The following is a 19,110-nucleotide window of genomic DNA, read 5'->3' on the forward strand; positions in this document are numbered from 1 at the left end:
TGCCGTTTGCATTTTACTCCTCATCATTGCTCTAAGTTGTCTTCCAAAAGTGGTTTCAGGTGTTAACACTGAACTTATGTCAGTATGAGTGTGTTCATCCAGGGCACTTTGATAACAAAAGGCAGGCACTGCTTCCACGGTTCGGTGCCCGTGTGCTGCTAATGGGCCGTGTGGCTCCTGTTACTAGAATCTGGCGCCTGTTAGAGCTGCAGACTAACCAAGTAGTCTGAAGAAGTGGCACTGGCCGCTGCAGAGATGGGAGCTGTGCAGTGCCCATTACCCCAGAGCAGCCCCGGGACTTGGGCAGAAGCTTCCACCAGTTGCTGCTGAAGGAAGATGTTCAACAGCAGCATTTGTGTACACAGTGTAGGTGAACCTACCTCTAGGTCTTTATCTTCAAAAGGGCTCCATGCCCCCAAAGAAACACCTGCCTTCTTACTGGGACACTTGGCTTTCATGGATCTTGCTTCCAATTGGGCCTCATCCCCAGCTCCCCACCCTGCATCCGGGGCTCCCCCCTCCTTCAGTCCCAGCTACACTGCGCAAGGTTAGAACTCCCATGCCTTTGCACTGTGTTCCTTCTGCCTGAAAGACAGCCCTCCTCTTCTCCTGAAAGTCATATTCCTTCCCTATCAGACAAAATGAGTAGTTATCACCTTATCCTTTGAACTCCCTCTAAACTTGCCTATCACACTGCACTGAAATGCTTTGCTTACCTATCTTTCTTGCCACTAGGTGGTGTCCAGCCCATATGCCTCATCCCTCATGCTGTATGAGCTCATGGGTATTTAACTGATTTATTAATTAGCTCCAGTACAATGCTGGCAATTTAACTTTGCTACAGAACAGTGAAGGATATATCATCTTTGTTCTGCATTCTATGCAAGATAAGATTACAAACGCAATATGTTTCAGAAAGCCAGGCCAATTCAGTCTGTACTGATGTATTAGCCATGCTTTGCAAATGAAGGACATAAAAATCCTGAAATTTACTTCTCCTGATTAGTTCTGAGGAGCAAAGCATACTGTGTGCAAAGTATTCAGTGTCCTCAAATAATAACATTAGGCACAAGTAGCGTTTGCCTTAAAATGCTCAGTGCAGTGCACGATGCTGCCCTTCTCTGGGATGAAAGCCACGGCTGTGAGAGCCCAGTAAAAACAGGCCACATGAGCATCTGTGCCACATTCGCCCACATGCGGTGGCATCTCCGTGACTGTGAATTGCCCTTTCATTTACACACCTCTTCAGGGACCTGGTCATACCTGTTCCTTTACCTCTCCTCCTCCCACAGGGGGACTAACACTGGGCTGCAGATGGCATTATGGGTTCAGGCTGAAGGGACTGTGGACTGATGAAGCTTCTTCCTGCATGTGAACTTGGCTTTCCAAATGGCTGTGGTATGTGCTCCACTGGCTATAAGCAGTCTCCTTACTCCTTGCTTCTCTCCTCATTGCTGCAGGAGGACCAGTGCTTCTGAGGTGATCAGACTGTCTCATTTCCCAGGTCCCAAACCTGTGGCTCCCGTCCTCCAGGAGGGGATGTCTTATGTGTTGGCATGGCATGGGAGACCTTCCCCCGCATTTCCAGCGGCCCCTCCTGACACTCCACCCTGTGCTTCCTTGTAAAGCTGTGCCCTACATGCGTAGCACCCTGGGCTTAGCGTGGATTTCCCTCTGCCCTTGCTCAGCTGCTGCCTTCCCTACTTCCAAATACAGCTTCCCCGTTCCCACATCTGGGAGGCATTACCAGCTTCCCTCTCCCTCTCCCAGGCACCTTGCCTACCGCTCCTATCATGGCCGTCATCATTGCATCAAGGTTGACTACTTAAATGATTGCCTTGACACAAAACTCTGAGAATAGGAGCACTGTTTGATTAGTCTCTGTACCCATGATGCCTGGTATGGTGTCTAGTACATCCTAGCAACTTGATAAACGTTTGGAAGGAAGGAAGAAGTAAACTAAAACCAGAGTTTTCATAACTATGTTGGGTCCAGCCTCCCTGGGGGTGGAAGAATTTAAGAGAACATCTGTACAGCATGCAGACCTCCATAATGAATAATAATGTATTTGAGTATGAACTTCAGAATGTATGCAAGCTTAGCCTCTCGTTTGCAATCCCACTGAAATGTACTTCTTAGAATGGTATTCCTTGCCTGGCTACATTGCCTGTTCGTCGGCAGAACTGAACAGGATCATGAGCAGAGGAAGAAAACACACTGTGCATTACGGGATCCACAGCCTGCTGCTCCCTCCTGAGCAGGGTGGCCAGGCAGTGCCACAGGCAGCCTCCTAAGCCGGGGGCTCACTAGCCATGTTCAGGACAGGCTGCTGTCCTGCTGGGACCTTGCTTCCTAGTGAGCAACAGGGCCTCCCAGCACTCCCAGCCTGGGATCTGCATGACGTGACTCGGTGTCATGGGCTGGGTTTTGGAGGCTGGACTGCTGCCCAGGTGGTGGTGCCCTGGGTGGGGAGCAGCCACAGCCACTCTGCTTGGGGTACAGCACTCTGGGAGGCTCCCCAAGGGTCAGCAGAGTCCCTGGGCCTGGGTCTCTAGGCTGGCTGGAGTGTGTCACTGTGGTTCTGGGACATGAAAGCATATCCTTTTCTTCTGCAAGTGTTAATAGGTAGAAAAAGAACTTTTCCAACTTACATCAGGATAGGTCCCTCCTGAAGAAGAAAAGGACCTTAGGTTGAAGAGGGGAAGCCATCTGTGTGTTCCCACGCATTCTCTGTTTCAGTCAGTCCATCTGTCTGTCTCTCTCACACACGGGAATACCACTTTCAGTGGCCTTTCCTTGTAGTCTAATCAGAAGGAGGTGCTGGGGATCTGGGATTTCCCCTGAAGAACCCCGGAAGGCCCACCTGCCCCCTACCTTCCTTCCTCCCTCTTGCCCGCAGCCCCCACTGGGTGTTCTCGCCACACAAACTGCCCAGATTTCCACAACTTCACTCTTGAACACGACCTAACACAAATCTCCCAAGTGACCCAGAGCTGCCGCAAGAAATTCCCTCCTTGACCAAAGTGCATCCCAGGGAGGCATGGCCAGACCTCCCGCTGGCCTCTCTTCAGTGCGGAGGGGCAGTGGTACCTGAGCCATGGACTTTCCTCTGCCACCATCAGCTGGGCCTCAGGCAAGGGGTTGGCGGGGTGCTGTTCAGCTCTCTTAACCTAATGCTGTTTTTTTGGGGGGGATTACAAAGTTTTATATATTCTTAATAATGTGTTTGAGTGTCATTTTAACAAATCCCTCATCTTTTAAATCTTGGCTTCCTTGGCTTCATAGTCCTATGACTCTTCCTTGGCTTGACTTGATTTGTTTATTAGAATTCTCTCCACCTAATGTTCCCTTCCAGCCAGCAATGTGTGGGATTCTATTTCTTCAAGGGGAAGAAGCTCACACAATTGAGTTTATGCAATTCTGCAAAATAGCTTTGAGCCTAAAACCAGTTCAGAGGCCAGGTTTCAGGGATGGGGGCCCAGGAGCCGCAGAGTTGGATAGAAGTGGTGATATGCAGCCCCTCCCACTCTTGTCCACTGAAGTGCTGTGCCATGTGACCGAGCAGGGCACCTCAGCCCCTCACACCCACTACTGTCCCAGGACTCGCTCACATGTATGGGCAGAACTCAGGTCTCAGAATGTGACATACAGAAGGGGACCCAGGAACAGAATTTAATCTCATCCTCAATTCACCTTCCTTACCAGTGTCATTCAGGAGCCAGTAACTCAGGGGATTCTGGACACCAAGTTTTGTGCTGTATACAAAATATGAGTCAAGATGTGTTCCTGAACCATGGGGCAGGGCATCACATCAGACTCTGAGACACAGGAGCAGAGGCACCCCAGCCTGCATCACCCGCATGTTGGTTTATGCATTCATTTATCCAACAGGACATTCACTGAACATCTGCTACATTCTTGCCAGGCACTACTTTAAGTGGAAATGCAGACCCAAAAGAGTTTGGCAAGGACTGTGGCATCGTGGTGCCTGCCAACTGGTAGAGGGACACTAATAAGAAATAAATTATCAAGGAAGACAGGTGCAGACAGATCATGTCATTCAGGCTCTATCTTCATCAAGCCCAGAGAGCAGGCCCTGCGTTGAGAACCCCTTTGGGGTTTGGGACATAGGGGTGGAATAAGCCAAGGGGAGTTTTGAATGTGGTCACAAGGCAAAAACAGCTTAACACATTCATCAGCCCCTAATAGACTGCCTTTATATTATGATCTCAATTTTGATCAAAGACTTGTACAAGCAACCTGCCATTATGCTTGTGATAAAAAATCTTTTAAGATTATGTTCACCACATTATGTGGTGTTCCCTACACAAACTTTTAAATGAAGTATTTTATTTAGAATGTACAGGAAGAAAAAATTCCAATATTCTGATAATGAGAACTATGCTTTCCTTATATCTTCTCGACTTCCAAGAAGCTCAGAGAAATAACCTGAGTCTCAGTTACTGCAGCTCTAGCTGCCCACGTTATGACTTGGAGAGCATGCCTAAGGGTGATAAAGGGCCCACTTAGAGTCACACAGAACGCACTCAATTCCCGTTTCCTGCTGCAGGAGGTGTGACTTGGGAATGCTTGTTAACCACCATTTGGAGCTGGGCTTCTCACCAACATGGGAATAGTAATACTTGATAGGGTTTTAATGAGATAATGCATAGAGTAAATGATCATATCTTCTAATTATTACTTCCTGATTTTTGTGTGGTTTATATTCCCGATTTCCTTGTACATTTCTTTTGTTGTAAATTTTCTCAAATTCATTGTAGAAAGAGACATGTTATACATAATTTTTTAAAAGTTCCATTATACACATAATGGCATAACCAGAGCTGAGTGTAGGATAGAAAAGCATCAGGCATCTACTTGCTCAAAATCAAATGTGTGCATGAACTCAACAACTATTATGCTCTTTCTTCCAGCTATAAATAATGCCAGTATCTAAAACCTCGTCTCATTCACTTTAATGAAGTTTCCTTCAGGGCCTGTGTTTTTCCACTCAGTTTTTGATTTCTTAGTGTGGAGGCAATTTTTAGGAATCATTTTCACTGTTACAAATAGGCTTTTTGTCCACTTTCTTTTCATTTCTGAGGTGGCATTCACTCACAGCTTTATATTCCAAAACAGAAAAGCTATTAATGACCCTGTCAGTTAGAAACTGATGCAGCAGAATCTTTGGTCTCCCTGTGTTCTTCAAAAGAAATCCATAATAACATGTTCCTGCCCTAGAAGTGGTGATTTTTTGCTTTTAAGATTCTGTATCTTTATATAAGGCTTTGTTTTTGCTGATAAACTGTAATGCATAAGAATCACGTAAAACATATTAAACACACAAAGCCTGTTCCAAGATTAAAAAAATAATAAATCCAAGGACATACCAATTCAATACATTTCAATATTTACAAGTTACTTAAATTGGAAAATAAAACAAGTAAATATCACATCGTGTTGCATCTTCTCCTACAGATAGGAAACAAGCCAGCAAATGGAATCTTACTCACTGTGAAGTGTGGCACAACATAATCAGATTGTTTTCGGGGGCTCCCTCATCAGACCCACTCTTTCAGGAGTGAGCTAAAATCTGTGCTTAACGAAGCCCATAATTAGTGTACACTTGATTACCATTTTCCAATAATTGGAATATTACAATGTTACTGAAACTGTTTCTAATATTCTCATGGTTTTTGATGGGTGTCTGTTGCTGTCACTAAGATAAAAGAAGATAAAAGACACCTGAATTACTCAGTGGGCTGGAGAGAAAGCTGGGAGCAATTTAGTGATGCCCTTACCTTCCTGCTTGTGCTGAGAACAGGAGGCTGTTCCTTAGCAGGGAGGAGGGAGATTGCCTTAGAGATTAGAAAGAATTTGGAGGTTGTAAAACATTGAAATCATTGTCTAGGAAGAGTGTGGTCTTTTATGCAGGACTATTTAAAACCAGGACAGCTCCTCATCTGTCTCCCACGGTTCAGATGTGAAGGGAGAGTGATTGTATTGTTTCTTCCAGTTGGATGAGTCTGTAGTGTAGGCTGGGAACACTTGTGAAAGCCTGGGGAAAACGTGATCACAAAGGAATAGCAATTGGGCGTCAACCATCCACCTGCTGCATTCAAGAAGCAGCTGTGTGGGTCTTTAGCAATAACACCTTTTTAAGACATGCTGGCATAGTTTTATGTTAGCCTTCTTCCTGTGTAACTTTTTGTCATTGTCTTTATTTTCTTCTCTCAGTGCACTGCCTACTAACTTAACATGTATTTCTGTATTTTATCTATTTTTAATTAGCCACCTAAAACCCTTTCTGCAGAAAGAAGGGACATAATGGCATTAAGCAAATTCTATTAATTAAAGTTTTGAGCGTCTTTGTTGGACCAGGAGTCATGTCAGGTCCAGGGGATATACAGAACAGGGAATTCTGGCCTCAGGCCTTCCCAGCTATCTTGCCAATGGGTTTCAGACCTGGGCAAGTTCACTATGGATTCAGTGTGACCAAAGAAATGAGAGTAGAACGTTCTTGAAGCGAAAGGGTTTATTACCTTGTTTGCCCAGCAGTAGGTGGAGCACTAGCATCTCTGCCTCTGCCCAGAGCACTGGGCTGAGCTCTCTCCATAGCACAGTAATAGCTTATCTCCTACAGGTGTGGAAGCAGTAGCCCAGCAACAGGCCACTTACATCATCAGGTGGTTTAAGTTCAGTGAGGATCCTGGCCATAGGAACCCCAACTTCCCCACAACTGGAAAAGGAAGAAAAGATGACCATGCTCCTGTTGGAGATCACTTTGAAAACTGTCCAACCTCTCAGGTGGAAAATACCAAAGTGTGGACAGGAGCACAGCACAGAAGCAGCAGGAGAGTCGGTCCATGAAGAGCATGAGTAGGTCAAATAGCAGTAACACAATAAGGATTCTTGCAGAGGGATGGGGTTCCAGTGAAATCAGAAAGGCCTCCTCTCTTGGGAATGGAAAAAGGATGGAAGGAGAGGTTATAACAGAGTTTGTGCTGGAACATGATCTGGAGGCACATGCAAATCCTGCCTGCAAAGACAAATGGGAGAGATGTGGGCAAAGACGAATGGGGCTGAGGAGTGGAGAGTGTGGTCTTCAGGAAACAGCTTTGAGGCTGCCCTTCTTATTCTAGGCAAATACCATTATTCTGGTCTAGTAAATTGTTGAAAAATGTCTTCTCTGACTAATGTTTCCTTCTCTGCCTTTATTCCCACCATATGGATGGTGATCACAGGTATCATTTGATAGTTTTTATTTTTTTTTCATTTGATAGTTTTAAGAGACTTGCCTGGTTTCCAGGGAATTCTAATAAATGCCACAGCAGAAGTGTCTTCAATGAAAGAAAAGCACTCTGAAATCTTTTTTTGAGGCCCTGACTGACCCTACATGGATTACAGGCTTTTAGCTTTTCTACTAAGGCAAGACTGTCTGACTCAAGAACAAATCTTATAAATACAGACAACCCTCCCCCTTCAAGAAATTTGTATAGAGGGCCCTTTACAAATATACTGGACTCTAACACTTACAATTCCAGTTTCATAAGGAAACCTGGAGGTCCATGATGAGGAACAGTTTGTAGGTTTGCTGCAGTGTGAATTTAAGCCTGAGGGCCAGGAGATGATGGGCAGGGACTCTGGGCCCATGAGTGAGCCTGGCCGACTGCCCAGGACCTACGTTTCAGTGGTAGTTTTAAGAGACTTGCCTGGTTTCCAGGGAATTCTAATAAATACCACAGCAGAAGTGTCTTCAATGAAAGAAAAGCACTTTGAAATCTTTTTTTGAGGCCCTGATTGACCCTACATGGATTACAGGCTTTTAGCTTTCCTATTAAGGCAAGCCTATCTGACTCAAGAACCTATTTCAGTAGTAGGTTTTTATCTATTGAGCATTTAATATGCTCAGACCTTAACTTGCATTATTTTATTAAATTCTGACTACCCCATTTACAGATGAGGATGCTGAGGACCTGAAGGAGTTAAGTAGGCTATCTCGAAACACACGGCTTGGGGGCCGGTGGTGTGGCACCAACTTGGGTCTAACTCATAATTACACACTTGACTATTTCATTCAATTCCAAGCAGTTTTTATTCTCTGGAATAATACTGTAAGATGTTATTAGTCCATTTAAAGCATGTGTAAACTGAAGAAATGTTATGCTCCAGCAGCAGCCTGTCCTTTTTTGGAGATTTTACAAAGGCCTAGAGGACAGTCAGGTTGCTGAGACTCTCTGCGAGCTGCCGGAAGAGTCAGGGCTTCTGTCAGGTGGGACCGTGCTTCCTGGCTCAAGGCTGTGCCTGTCATCCTGAGAGGGGGACTCGTTTCCAGGCAACCTTGCAGTCCATCTATTTTCAAATGTCATAATGACAGGCATTTTTTTTTTAATAAGACATATGGTACCAATAGTGTGATGAGATGTTCTCCAAAGTCTGGCTTTTCTGCTTATAGTAATTCCATGGTTACCATCAGTTAGGCCAAAGGAATTCCTAACAAGAAACTCAAATAATGAATGAATAGGCCTGCCACATGGCCATTAAAGACTGAGACTCAGAATGCTGGCACCTGCTTTATCAGGTTAATGGACTTTTTACAAGTGCCCTGGTCTTAGAAGATGGAAAAAGTGCAGGCCTAAATTACTGCTAAATAGACTTATATTATCTAAAGAGTAGACTGGTGCTGGGGTCTGGTGCTTGTGGATGGTAAACAAAAAGTCAGCAACTTGAATTTGATTGATGTGTGTAATAAGTTTCAGTCCCTGGGCTCTAAACTGCATGATTCAACATATTTTTTGGACTTAATCTTCTCTTCTTAAAAACAAGTGTTATAATAGGTTGTAGAACAGCATGTACTTTTATAACCAGAAAACCCAAAAATGTACACTGAAATCCCAATTTTAATATACTTTGATGAAGTCAGAATCACCTTGTTTGTTTCAAAAAAGAATCCCTTTTACAAATCCTATGTGATGCCCTTTCCGCATGGTTTAAAAGCCCTGTGTCCAAAACAATTTTACCACTCTGTGTCAGCTCAGCTTGCTTTAATTGCTCAATGTTATAAACAATAAAAAACGTGCATTTTTTTCTCATTGGATTCAGTGTTTTCTACAGTAACATTGGCTCTGAGGGAGACATAGATCTCTGAGATTAGATTTTATTGAAAATTGTGTATTTGAAGATGACTAGGATATCTGGATCCCTAATTTCAGACAGCCAGAGACATTCTGTAGAGGGGGAGCTGTAAGTGGAGGGGCATCAGTTGTCTCACCCAGCAGGGACCACCTCTGATTCTGGGCTGTATGTAGGGCCTCAGATGCTGCCAGTTTCAGACGACTGAAAAGTTTGTAATTATCATCTACCCTAAAGAGGGGTACACTTGGATCCAGTTGAATAGATGCTGTAGAACTCCAGGGACGGCACTTTGCCCAGGGGCAGCCAGGGCCATTCAGGCCTTCCTATACCATACAGGCTAGAGGAGGATGGGAGAGGCAGACACGCCAGCAGAGCATGGACATCCCTGGGTGAGCTTATATTTTGTTCTTCCCTTCCCAGTGCAAACACCCGCCTACTGCATTTGTCTTGAGGAAGATGCTCTGTGTCGTATTTCACATCTTCCTGGGATGGCTGCTCGCACCCAGCTTGCTCTTCTTCCTCCCCTGTGAAGGCAGTGGCCATGAGGCTGGCATCTCCCACCCCTGCTGATTGTCTGTTTGCCCCCACAGAATCTGTACCAGAACAGGTTTTTAGGCCTGGCCGCCATGGCTTCTCCATCTAGAAACTCCCAGAACCGACGCAGGTGCAAGGAGCCGCTCCGCCACAGCTACAACCCCAGCCAGTTCCACAGCATGGCCATCAGGACAGGCCCCCACGGCACTGTCACCATCCCTCGCTCCACCAGTGACACTGACCTGGTCACCTCAGACAGCCGCTCCACGCTCATGGTCAGCAGCTCCTACTACTCCATAGGGCATTCGCAGGACCTGGTGATCCACTGGGACATAAAGGAGGAAGTGGACGCTGGAGACTGGATCGGCATGTATCTCATCGGTGAGTAGGACAGCCCTTAGCCAGACCAGCCACCGCGTGCCACGGATGTAAGTTTTAGAAGAGTGTGGTGGATGCTCAACTAGTATTCTCTTCATAATTCACTTTAACATATGCTTTAATATTTCAATAAACTATAATTTAATAAGAGCGCAAATTTGCAATCAAATGTTTTATACACCAAATTCTAACACGTTGCAGACCACACTCTGAGGCTCCTCTCTTACCGTCTCTGTTCACCGGAGGAAAATCATGACAGCAGGGCAGGGTGTGGTTGAGCACAAACTTTATTACCACTTGCAAGAATAGACTCCTACTTCTGAGCAAATTCATATAAAAAACCTGTTTCAAGTTCACGCATTTGTAAGACAAAAACAACACCCTATTCCCAATGAAAGTACACACATCTATGTGGAGGTAATTTCCCTTTTGTTTCCACTTTCTTACTGTTTTATGTTCAGAAGACATGATGGGATTTCCCAGATGGTGACATCAAGCATGCCGCAGGCTAGGGGACAGAGTGATGATTCCGAGGGAGAAGACTGCTCATGCCCGTGTGCTAGAGAAAAGAAATATCACAAAAATTTGAAGTTATGAAAATAGATCTACATGAAAATATATTTTATCTATTTTATATGATAGAATCAGGGGTAGTGGGAATGGATGCATTTATGCCAGTAAATTAGCAAGGGAAGCTGTGATTGCGGGGCTCCCTGGTGACAGGCACCAAGTTCAAGAGAGGCCAAGGCCTTCTGCCTGGAGTCTACGCAGTGAGAGAGTCACACAGTCAGACACTCAGTGCCAGACTTAACATCACTGAAGTCACAGAAACTACTGGATTGCTCTGAGACTTTTACAAACTGGACCATTTTCTCATACAAAAAAGGGGATCTTATCTGATTGGTGTCTCGAAAATATTATTAGCTCTCTTGAACATTTATAGTCAGTGTGGCTAGCATATTTACAATACAGATATTATTGTAAAGATGGAGAAACAACCTTCTTGAAATTTTTACACAAATAGTGATTACTAGGTAAATCAGACTTCCAAACAGTTAAAATTTAATTTTCTTGAAAATAGTTCTTGAATCAAACTGCTTGGATGCCATTGATCTAGGACAGAGCTTGCCGAACAACAGCCCATTGAGCATATTTTATTTAGTCCATATTGCATTAAATTTAAGTAATTATCAACATTTAAAAATGTAGAGACTTCACATTGAAATTCAGACTTCTAGCTTCTTTCACAAAAGCCCTGAATTTGGCAGATGGACCTGTACTTCTGCTTGGCTTGAGTCAGCTGGAGTGAATCATCAGCTCCCCTTGTGGACCGGCCTGCACCCTTCAGTTTGCCACAACCTCCCTCCCACCCGTCTTTACTTTAAGTATGAATGTTACTGGTTTACCACGTTAGGCAATTCAGTTTTTGGCCCCACCTCTAGTTTTTATATATATATATATATATATATATAGCATTACAGATTTATTGCTAGAAATCTCTGAAGCACTTTTTACTCTAAAAAAAACCATTTAATTTAAATATTTTACACAAAATAATAGGAACTTAACAGTCATGCCAGAGAAAAATAAAACCGCAAACACAATGACCCCTTCCCACTACCAGCAATTTATTTTATTCTTCCAGATCAATAAATGTTAATAGGAACTGTGTTGAAATGTGAGAAAGACATTCTTACCAGCTAGAGATTCCATTTCAGGTAAAATGTAAGAAACATGAAAACAGTAACATTTTCGAGTAACTTGTATGGATTTGATTTTTTTTCTGTCAAGGTATCATTGATATACAGTCTTATGTAGGTTTCACAAGAAAAACAATGTGGTTATTGCATTCACCCTTATTATCGAGTCCCTCCCCATGCCCCATTGCAGTCACTGTCCATCAGTGTAGTAAGATGCCACAGAGTCCCTATTTGTCTTTTCTGAGCTACACTGTCTTCCCTGTGACCCCCCACACACCATGCGCACCAATCATAATACCCCACAATCCCCTTCTCCCTCCCTCCCCACCCAACCTCCCCCACCCCTCCCCTTTGGTAACCACTAGTCCCTTCTTGGAGTCTGTGAGTCTGCTGCTATCTTGTTCCTTCAGTTTTGCTTTGTTGTTATACTCCACAAATGAGGGAAATCATTTGGTATTTGTCTTTGTCTGCCTGACCCACTTCACTGAACATAATACCCTCTAGCTCCATCCACATTGCTGCAAATGGTAGGATTTGTTTCTTTCTTATGGATGAATAATATTCCATTGTGTATATGTACCACATCTTCTTTATCCATTCATCTACTGATGGACACTTAGGTCGCTTCCATTTCTTGGCTTTTGTAAATAGTGCAGTGATAAACATAGGGATGCATATGTCTTTTTGAATCTGATAAGTTGTTTTCTTTGGGTAAATTCCCAGGAGTGGAAATCCCAGGTCAAATGGTATTTCTATTTTTAGCTTTTTGAGGAGCCTCCATACTGCTTTCCACAATGATTGAACCAGTTTACATTCCCACCAGCAGTGTAGGAGGGTTCCTCTTTCTCCACAACCTCGCCAACATTTGTTGTTCCTAGTCTTTTCTATGTTGGCCCTCCTAACTGGTGTGAGGTGATATGTCACTGTGGTTTTAACTCACATCTCCCTGGTAACTAGTGATGAGGAACATCCCCTCACGTGCCTGTTGGCCATCTGAATTTCTTCTTTGGAGAAGTGTCTGTTCATATCCTCCACCCATTTTTCAATAGGGTTATTTGCCTTTTGGGTGTTGAGGCATGTGAGTTCTTTGTGTATTTTGGATGTTAACCCCCTTTCAGACACACCATCTACAAATATATTCTCCCATACTGTAGGATGCCCCCCATCCACGTTCTGCTGATGGTGTCCTTTGCTGTACAGAAGCTTTTTAGCATAATGTAGTCCCACTTGTTCATTTTTCATTTTGTTTCCCTTGCTTGAGGAGATGCGTTCAGGATAAAGTTTCTTGTGTTTATATTCAAGAGATTTTTGTCTATGTTTTCCTCTAAGAGTTTCATGGTTTCAGGACTTACATTCAGGTCCTTGATCAATTTTTAGTTTACTTTTGTGTATAGGGTTAGGCAATAATCCAGTTTAATTCTCTTGCATGTAGCTGTCCAGTTTTGCCAACACCAGTCATCAAAGAGGCCATCACTTCCTCATTGTATATCCATGGCTCCTTTATTGTATATTAATTGACCATATATGCTTGGGTTTATATCTGGGCTCTCTAGTCTGTTCCACTGGTCAATGGGTCTGTTCTTATGCTAGTACCAAACTGTCTCACTTACTGTGGCTTTGTAGTAGAGCTTGAAGTTGGGGAGTGAGATCCCCCCCACTTTATTCTTCCTTCTCAGGATTGCTTTGGCTATTTGGGGTCTTTTGTGGTCCCATATGAATTTTAGAACTATTTGCTGTAGTTCATTGAAGAGTGCTGTAGGTATTTTGATAGGGATTGCATTGATTCTATAGATTGCTTTAGGGAGGATGGCCATTTTGAAAACATTAATTCTTTCTATCCATGAGCATGGAATGTGTTTCCACTTATTGTTATCTTCTTTAATTTCTCTCATGAGTGTCTTGTAGTTTTCAGAGTATAGGTCTTTCACTTCCTTGGTTTGATTTATTCCTAGGTATTTTATTCTTTTTGATGCAACTGTGAATGGAATTGTTTTCCTGACTTCTCTTTCTGCTAGTTCATCATTAGTGTATAGAAATGCAACAGATTTCTGTGTATTAATTTTGTATCCTGCAACTTTGCTGAATTCAGATATTAGATCTAATAGTTTTGGAGTGGATTTTTTAGGGTTTTTTATGTACAATATCATGTCATCTGCAAACAGGGACAGTTTAACTTCTTCCTTGCCAATTTGGATGCCTTTTATTTCTTTGTGTTGTCTGATTGCTATGGATAGGACCTCCAGGACTATGTTGAATAGAAGTGGGGAGAGTGGGCATCCTTGCCTTGTTCCCAATCTTAAAGGAAAAGCTTTCAGCTTCTCACTGTTAAGTATAATGTTGGCTGTGGGTTTATCATATATGGCCTTTATTATGTTGAGGTATTTGCCCCCTATATCCATTTTGTTGAGAGTTTTTATCATGAATGGATGTTGAATTTTGTCGAATGCTTTTTCAACATCTATGGAGATGATCATGTGGTTTTTGTCCTTCTTTTTGTTGATGTGGTGGGTGATGTTGATGGATTTTTTGAATGTTGTACTATCCTTGCATCCCTGGAATAATCCTACTTGATCATGATGAATAATCTTTTTAATGTATTTATTATTCAACTTGCTAATATTTTTTGTTGAGTATTTTTGCATCCATGTTCATCAGGGCTATTGGTCTGTAATTTTCTTTTTTTGTGGTGTCTTTCCCTGGTTTTGGTATTAGAGTGATACTGACCTCATAGAATCAGTTTGGGAGTATTCCTTCCTCATCTACTTTTTGGAAAACTTTAAGGAGTATGGGTATTACGTCCTCACTAAATGTTTGATAAAATTCAGCAGTGAAACCCCCAGCTCTAGTTTTGAACCAATTCTAGACAGCTGTACCTTCCTGAGTGGTGAGTATTGAAGCCATTCATTCCCCAACTCAGGGAACAGTGGAAGAGGAGCATGTCAGGGTGCACCCAAAGGACACACATCCATGGTGAGGCAATGAATGCATCTGGAGCTCAACTGTAGATCTGAGCTGGGGTGGAGACTTGGGACAATTGCACCCTGAGAGTAGAGAAGGTCCCTTGTGGGCTGTGTATGGGGAGAGATCACCAGAAAGCCCGGGTCAGAGAGGAAGGCAGGGAGGATCTCAAACAGGAGACATAATGGAGAGGTATGACCAAAGTTGGAGATCTCACTGTAGAAGTCAACAGAGAGGTGTTAGAAGGAGGAAGGAGTGGACTGCAGTATTGATGTCAGGAAACTCTGTGAATGAATAGACGGGGTATTGACATGACATTTTGACTGAGACAAAAGTAAACATGGCTCATCATCTTAGAATCTTAGTTTGACAGTTTGTTCTTCTCATAGTGGCTGCATATATATAACTGTGAAGTTATTTAATGCAAAATGCCAACACTTTCAGCAGCATAGCATTTTATAACTAATTTCCAAATCCAAAATTATCTGTGAATCTTCAAAATTCATAATTTCTAGGTCCTTAGTAACTTACCTGCCAGATATGCAGTGCCTTGCTAAAGATCAAATCATAGGTCCAGGCCTTAAATTTCAGAGGTGGTGATTTTAATCTAAGCTGTTATGTCACAGTTGTAGAAACACCAGTTCAGTGACTCCCAAGGCCACACAGCTGCCTATCCTGGTGGCAGACCTCACACTGGCCATAGGAATGTTCTGGAGCACATCAGGTGTGGGCCACCTAATGGCCAACATAAATGCCCTTATGAGGCACATTTGTGATGCTGTCAGCTGACTGCTAGATCTCTCCAGGCAAACATGACTTTCTTTCTGCCACAGATGTCTGGATGTGTGGAGGGGGATGTGTGGCCCTGCTCGCTGACACTGTCATCAGTGCTGTCCTTAGCCAGGAACCAAGTTATGGGGACAGTAACCCTAGTATGACCGTTGTTATAATAGTGAAATCACATTTGGTTCCTTCATTCATGGAGTGGCTCATGAACTAGATGACTATGACCAAGGATTCTGTCTCCAAGAGGCACATCACAGGGAATGACTGTGTGATTTCAGTGACAGCTTGGCCTGGGGTAGAATCATACTCTGCTACTGGCCAGAGCATGGCCTAGGCCATGTAACTGGCATCAAATCTTTGGGTTCCTTACCTAGAAAATAGAGAGAAAAAATAAAATCTATGTTTTCTTGATTCTGTGATTCTTTTCAGGGTCACCAAGCAGAACTGATGTTGTTCTGTGCAATACCTCACGTCTGGATTTAACTTGCCAGGCAGTTCTATTCTCTGGATGCATGGTGCTAAAACTATCCTGATTCCCAAGCTTCACACAGCCCAGCCATGGCCTGCAGATGTGTACTCAGTCGTATAAGTTGTACATTATAGACAAAAGCTTTGGGACCTGGAAGGAGATTTAAATGTCAGTAAATGGGCAGAAAATTATGATTTTCTCAAAAACAAGTACAGTTGATCCATGGGCATCACAGGTTTGAACTGTGCAAGTTCACTTATACATGGACTTTTTTCAATAAATACAGTATAGTAAATGTATTTTCTTTTCCATATGATTTTCTAAATAACATTTTCTTATCTCTAGCTTACTTTATTGTAGGAATATAGTATATAATAATGACATACAAAATATATGTTATAGACTGTGTTATTAAAGGGCTGCTGGTAAACTATTAGTAGTTAACTTTTTGGGGAGTCAAAAGTCATACATGGATTTTCTACTATGCAGGGTCAGTACCCCTAATCCCCATGTTGTTTGAGGGTCAAATGTAGAGGCAGAGTCATTAGAAATCAGCATTTCCAGGAAATAGTTTCACAATTATTTATTCTTGACTTTGCCTACTTGACTTTGACAAGTAAAACCTAATATTTTACCCTAATATCCTATATTTAGGGTAAATATTCAGCAATACCCCCGGCTTTCTCACACTAAGGAAACAGCATCACGTAATTTGGTAAAGATGCATAAATTGAAGGATACAGTTAATACCTGTAATCATTGTAGTGCTAAATTAATGAGAACATATCCATTGAAGTATGTTTTCCTTCCTCATTTAACATTCCAATATTGAAATAATATTTTTATTATATTTATCAGGGTTATCAAATTTTAAGAAATAGCCATTCCTTTGATGCTTTTGGAAGTAGCCCTTATCAAAACTGTTTAAGCATGAAATAAATGTGCGATTAAAATTATGAAAATATAATTGAATAGGTAAAATGGACATAATATGCTCATAATAAGAAGGAAAACTGGCTTCTTATTAATTTAGAATTTTAATAAATCATATCATTATTATGCCATGCTATGCTATACCATGCTATCCCTATACCATGTTAGAATTTGCTCAGTAACTTAAAACATAATAAAACTAGAGTACATTTATTCATTCAAAATTCAATAAATCAAAAGATGGTTACTCAGAGCAAAATTAAAATGAAAAGTTTTCTAAAATGGCATCTTTGAAGCACTCCCATAGACTGGTGCTTGGGGCATAAATTCTCTTCCATACCTTCTAGGTTGCCCTAACTGTGTGAGGTTAGAGATTATGGTCTGTATCAAATCTATTCTTTGGAATTCTTTTAGGTTGCTTTCTGTGACCTATACCTGCTCAGTTTTGTAAATATTCTATGCATGGTCATTAAGAAAGTGTATTTTTATTGGCCAGGTCTTCACTGAGTTCCACAGCAACTGAGGTAACATAGCTACAGTTTCCACAGAATCATCAAAGTAAGAACACAAATCTGATATGTACAAGTTTCAGTTTGCAGGTACCTTACAAAGCAAGGCCTCTTACTCTCTCCCTCACTCTCTTTCTCTCTCCTCTGTGTGTATTTAATATATATAAAGATGTATATATATATATATATATATATATATATATACACACACATGTGTGTGTGTGTATACACACACACTCATAGTACATTCTGATTTTTGTGTCTTTGATTTTTGAGTGAAGTGTGTCAAAAATTGCTATCAAAAGTTTTTTAAGTTTTGATTTTAATTCATCTATCTCTACCTTCACTTATAGAAGCTTTCTACTTTGTAGATGTTTATGCTGATAATTAAATGCATAAATGTTCATGATGTAGTTTCTTACAGTTTGCTATTACAGATCTGTGTCTCTTCTGCTACTCTTTGCCTTGAATTCAGTTTTCTAACTAAGATGGCTTGTCTCTCAGTTTTCTTCTGTTCGCATTTGTTTGATCTCTCTTTTTCTTTTCTTTATCTTTCAATCCTTGTCTTTTTTGAGTGTGGCTTTTTGTGTGTGCTTTTTAATTTTGATCTGAGATCCTGCTTTTTAATTGGCTAGAATAACACATTTACATTTATTGTACTTGCTGTCATATTAAGATTTATTTTTGCTGTGTTTCTTCATTGTCTTTATTTACTGCTTTTTCTTTTCGATTCTTCCAGTTTTTCTGCTCTCCATTAGAAAGACCTGTTGAGTTAAAAGTTGTGAATTCTCTGATTGTTGTTATGGTGATTGCTTTTTAGCATAGACCTTGGTTCTGAATCAAGGGTGGTTTTGCCCCCCAGTGGACATTTGGTAATGTCTGAAGACATTTTTGGATGTCATATTGTAGGAGTGCTTCTGGCATCTACTGGATAGAAGTCAGGAATGCCACTCAACAGTTTATAATGCACAGGACAGCCTCACCACAACAAAGGTAATGAAGAGTTATCCAATGCAAAACACCAATAGTGCTAAGGCAGAGAAACCCTGTCCTAGACAGTACTCATTATTTGCCAGCATTGATTTCTTAACCTTATCAACATCTCTTCTTCCAGTAGACTGGTAGCTCAGCCAGCATACTTTCATATTCCTTTGGTCTTCCAGGACTTTGGTTTCCCAGATGTGAACACTCTTCTATTTATCTTCAATATCCTATAGCCCTTCTTGTATATTTTCTGATTTTTGTTTTCCCCTAGGAGGATTTTTCAATCAGATCTTCCAGCCTCCCAATCCACTTTTCAACAGAACTCACGCAGAATAGTAGGATAAGAGCAATGATGAGTGAAGACATGGATATTATAGCCACAGGAGTAGCACTCCTATCCTACACATTAATTTCAGTTTACACTCAATGGGGAAAGAGTTCTCTGGTTAAATAAGAATTGAAAACTTCACCTACATTGCCCCAGTCACAATATACATTAAAGTTTCAGAAGCCTGGAGTAAGCAACCCAGTTTACTTTATTTCACCTAGCATTTTTGAAACCTTCTGGAGCAAGAAAAAAAATCTTATTTTCCAATATTTATCAGGAGCTCCAGTTTGGGAAACCACACAGCAGCAATTATGAGAAGTTAAAGAATAAGTACAGAAGCCCAATCCTTTCCCTTAATGAGAAATTAATGTGCAGAGCTTTAAAATTTAATGTTTT

The 19,110-nt window shown here is 41.8% G+C and overlaps 1 protein-coding gene across 4 annotated transcripts in view; it reads left to right on the plus strand.

Annotated features, from left to right (window-relative positions):
* The window catches only part of HECW1 (HECT, C2 and WW domain containing E3 ubiquitin protein ligase 1), a 394,788-nt gene that overhangs the window by 172,866 nt on the left and 202,812 nt on the right, over window positions 1–19,110 (plus strand). For all 4 annotated transcript variants that reach the window (XM_073239079.1, XM_073239081.1, XM_073239080.1 and 1 more), the window contains one exon: window positions 9,726–10,050. In XM_073239079.1, coding sequence (XP_073095180.1) covers window positions 9,726–10,050 — 325 coding nt within the window. The remainder of the gene's footprint in view (window positions 1–9,725; window positions 10,051–19,110) is intronic.

Source organism: Manis javanica, chromosome 6, assembly GCF_040802235.1.
Source record: "Manis javanica isolate MJ-LG chromosome 6, MJ_LKY, whole genome shotgun sequence".
In the NCBI taxonomy this organism is placed as follows: Eukaryota; Metazoa; Chordata; class Mammalia; order Pholidota; family Manidae; genus Manis; species Manis javanica.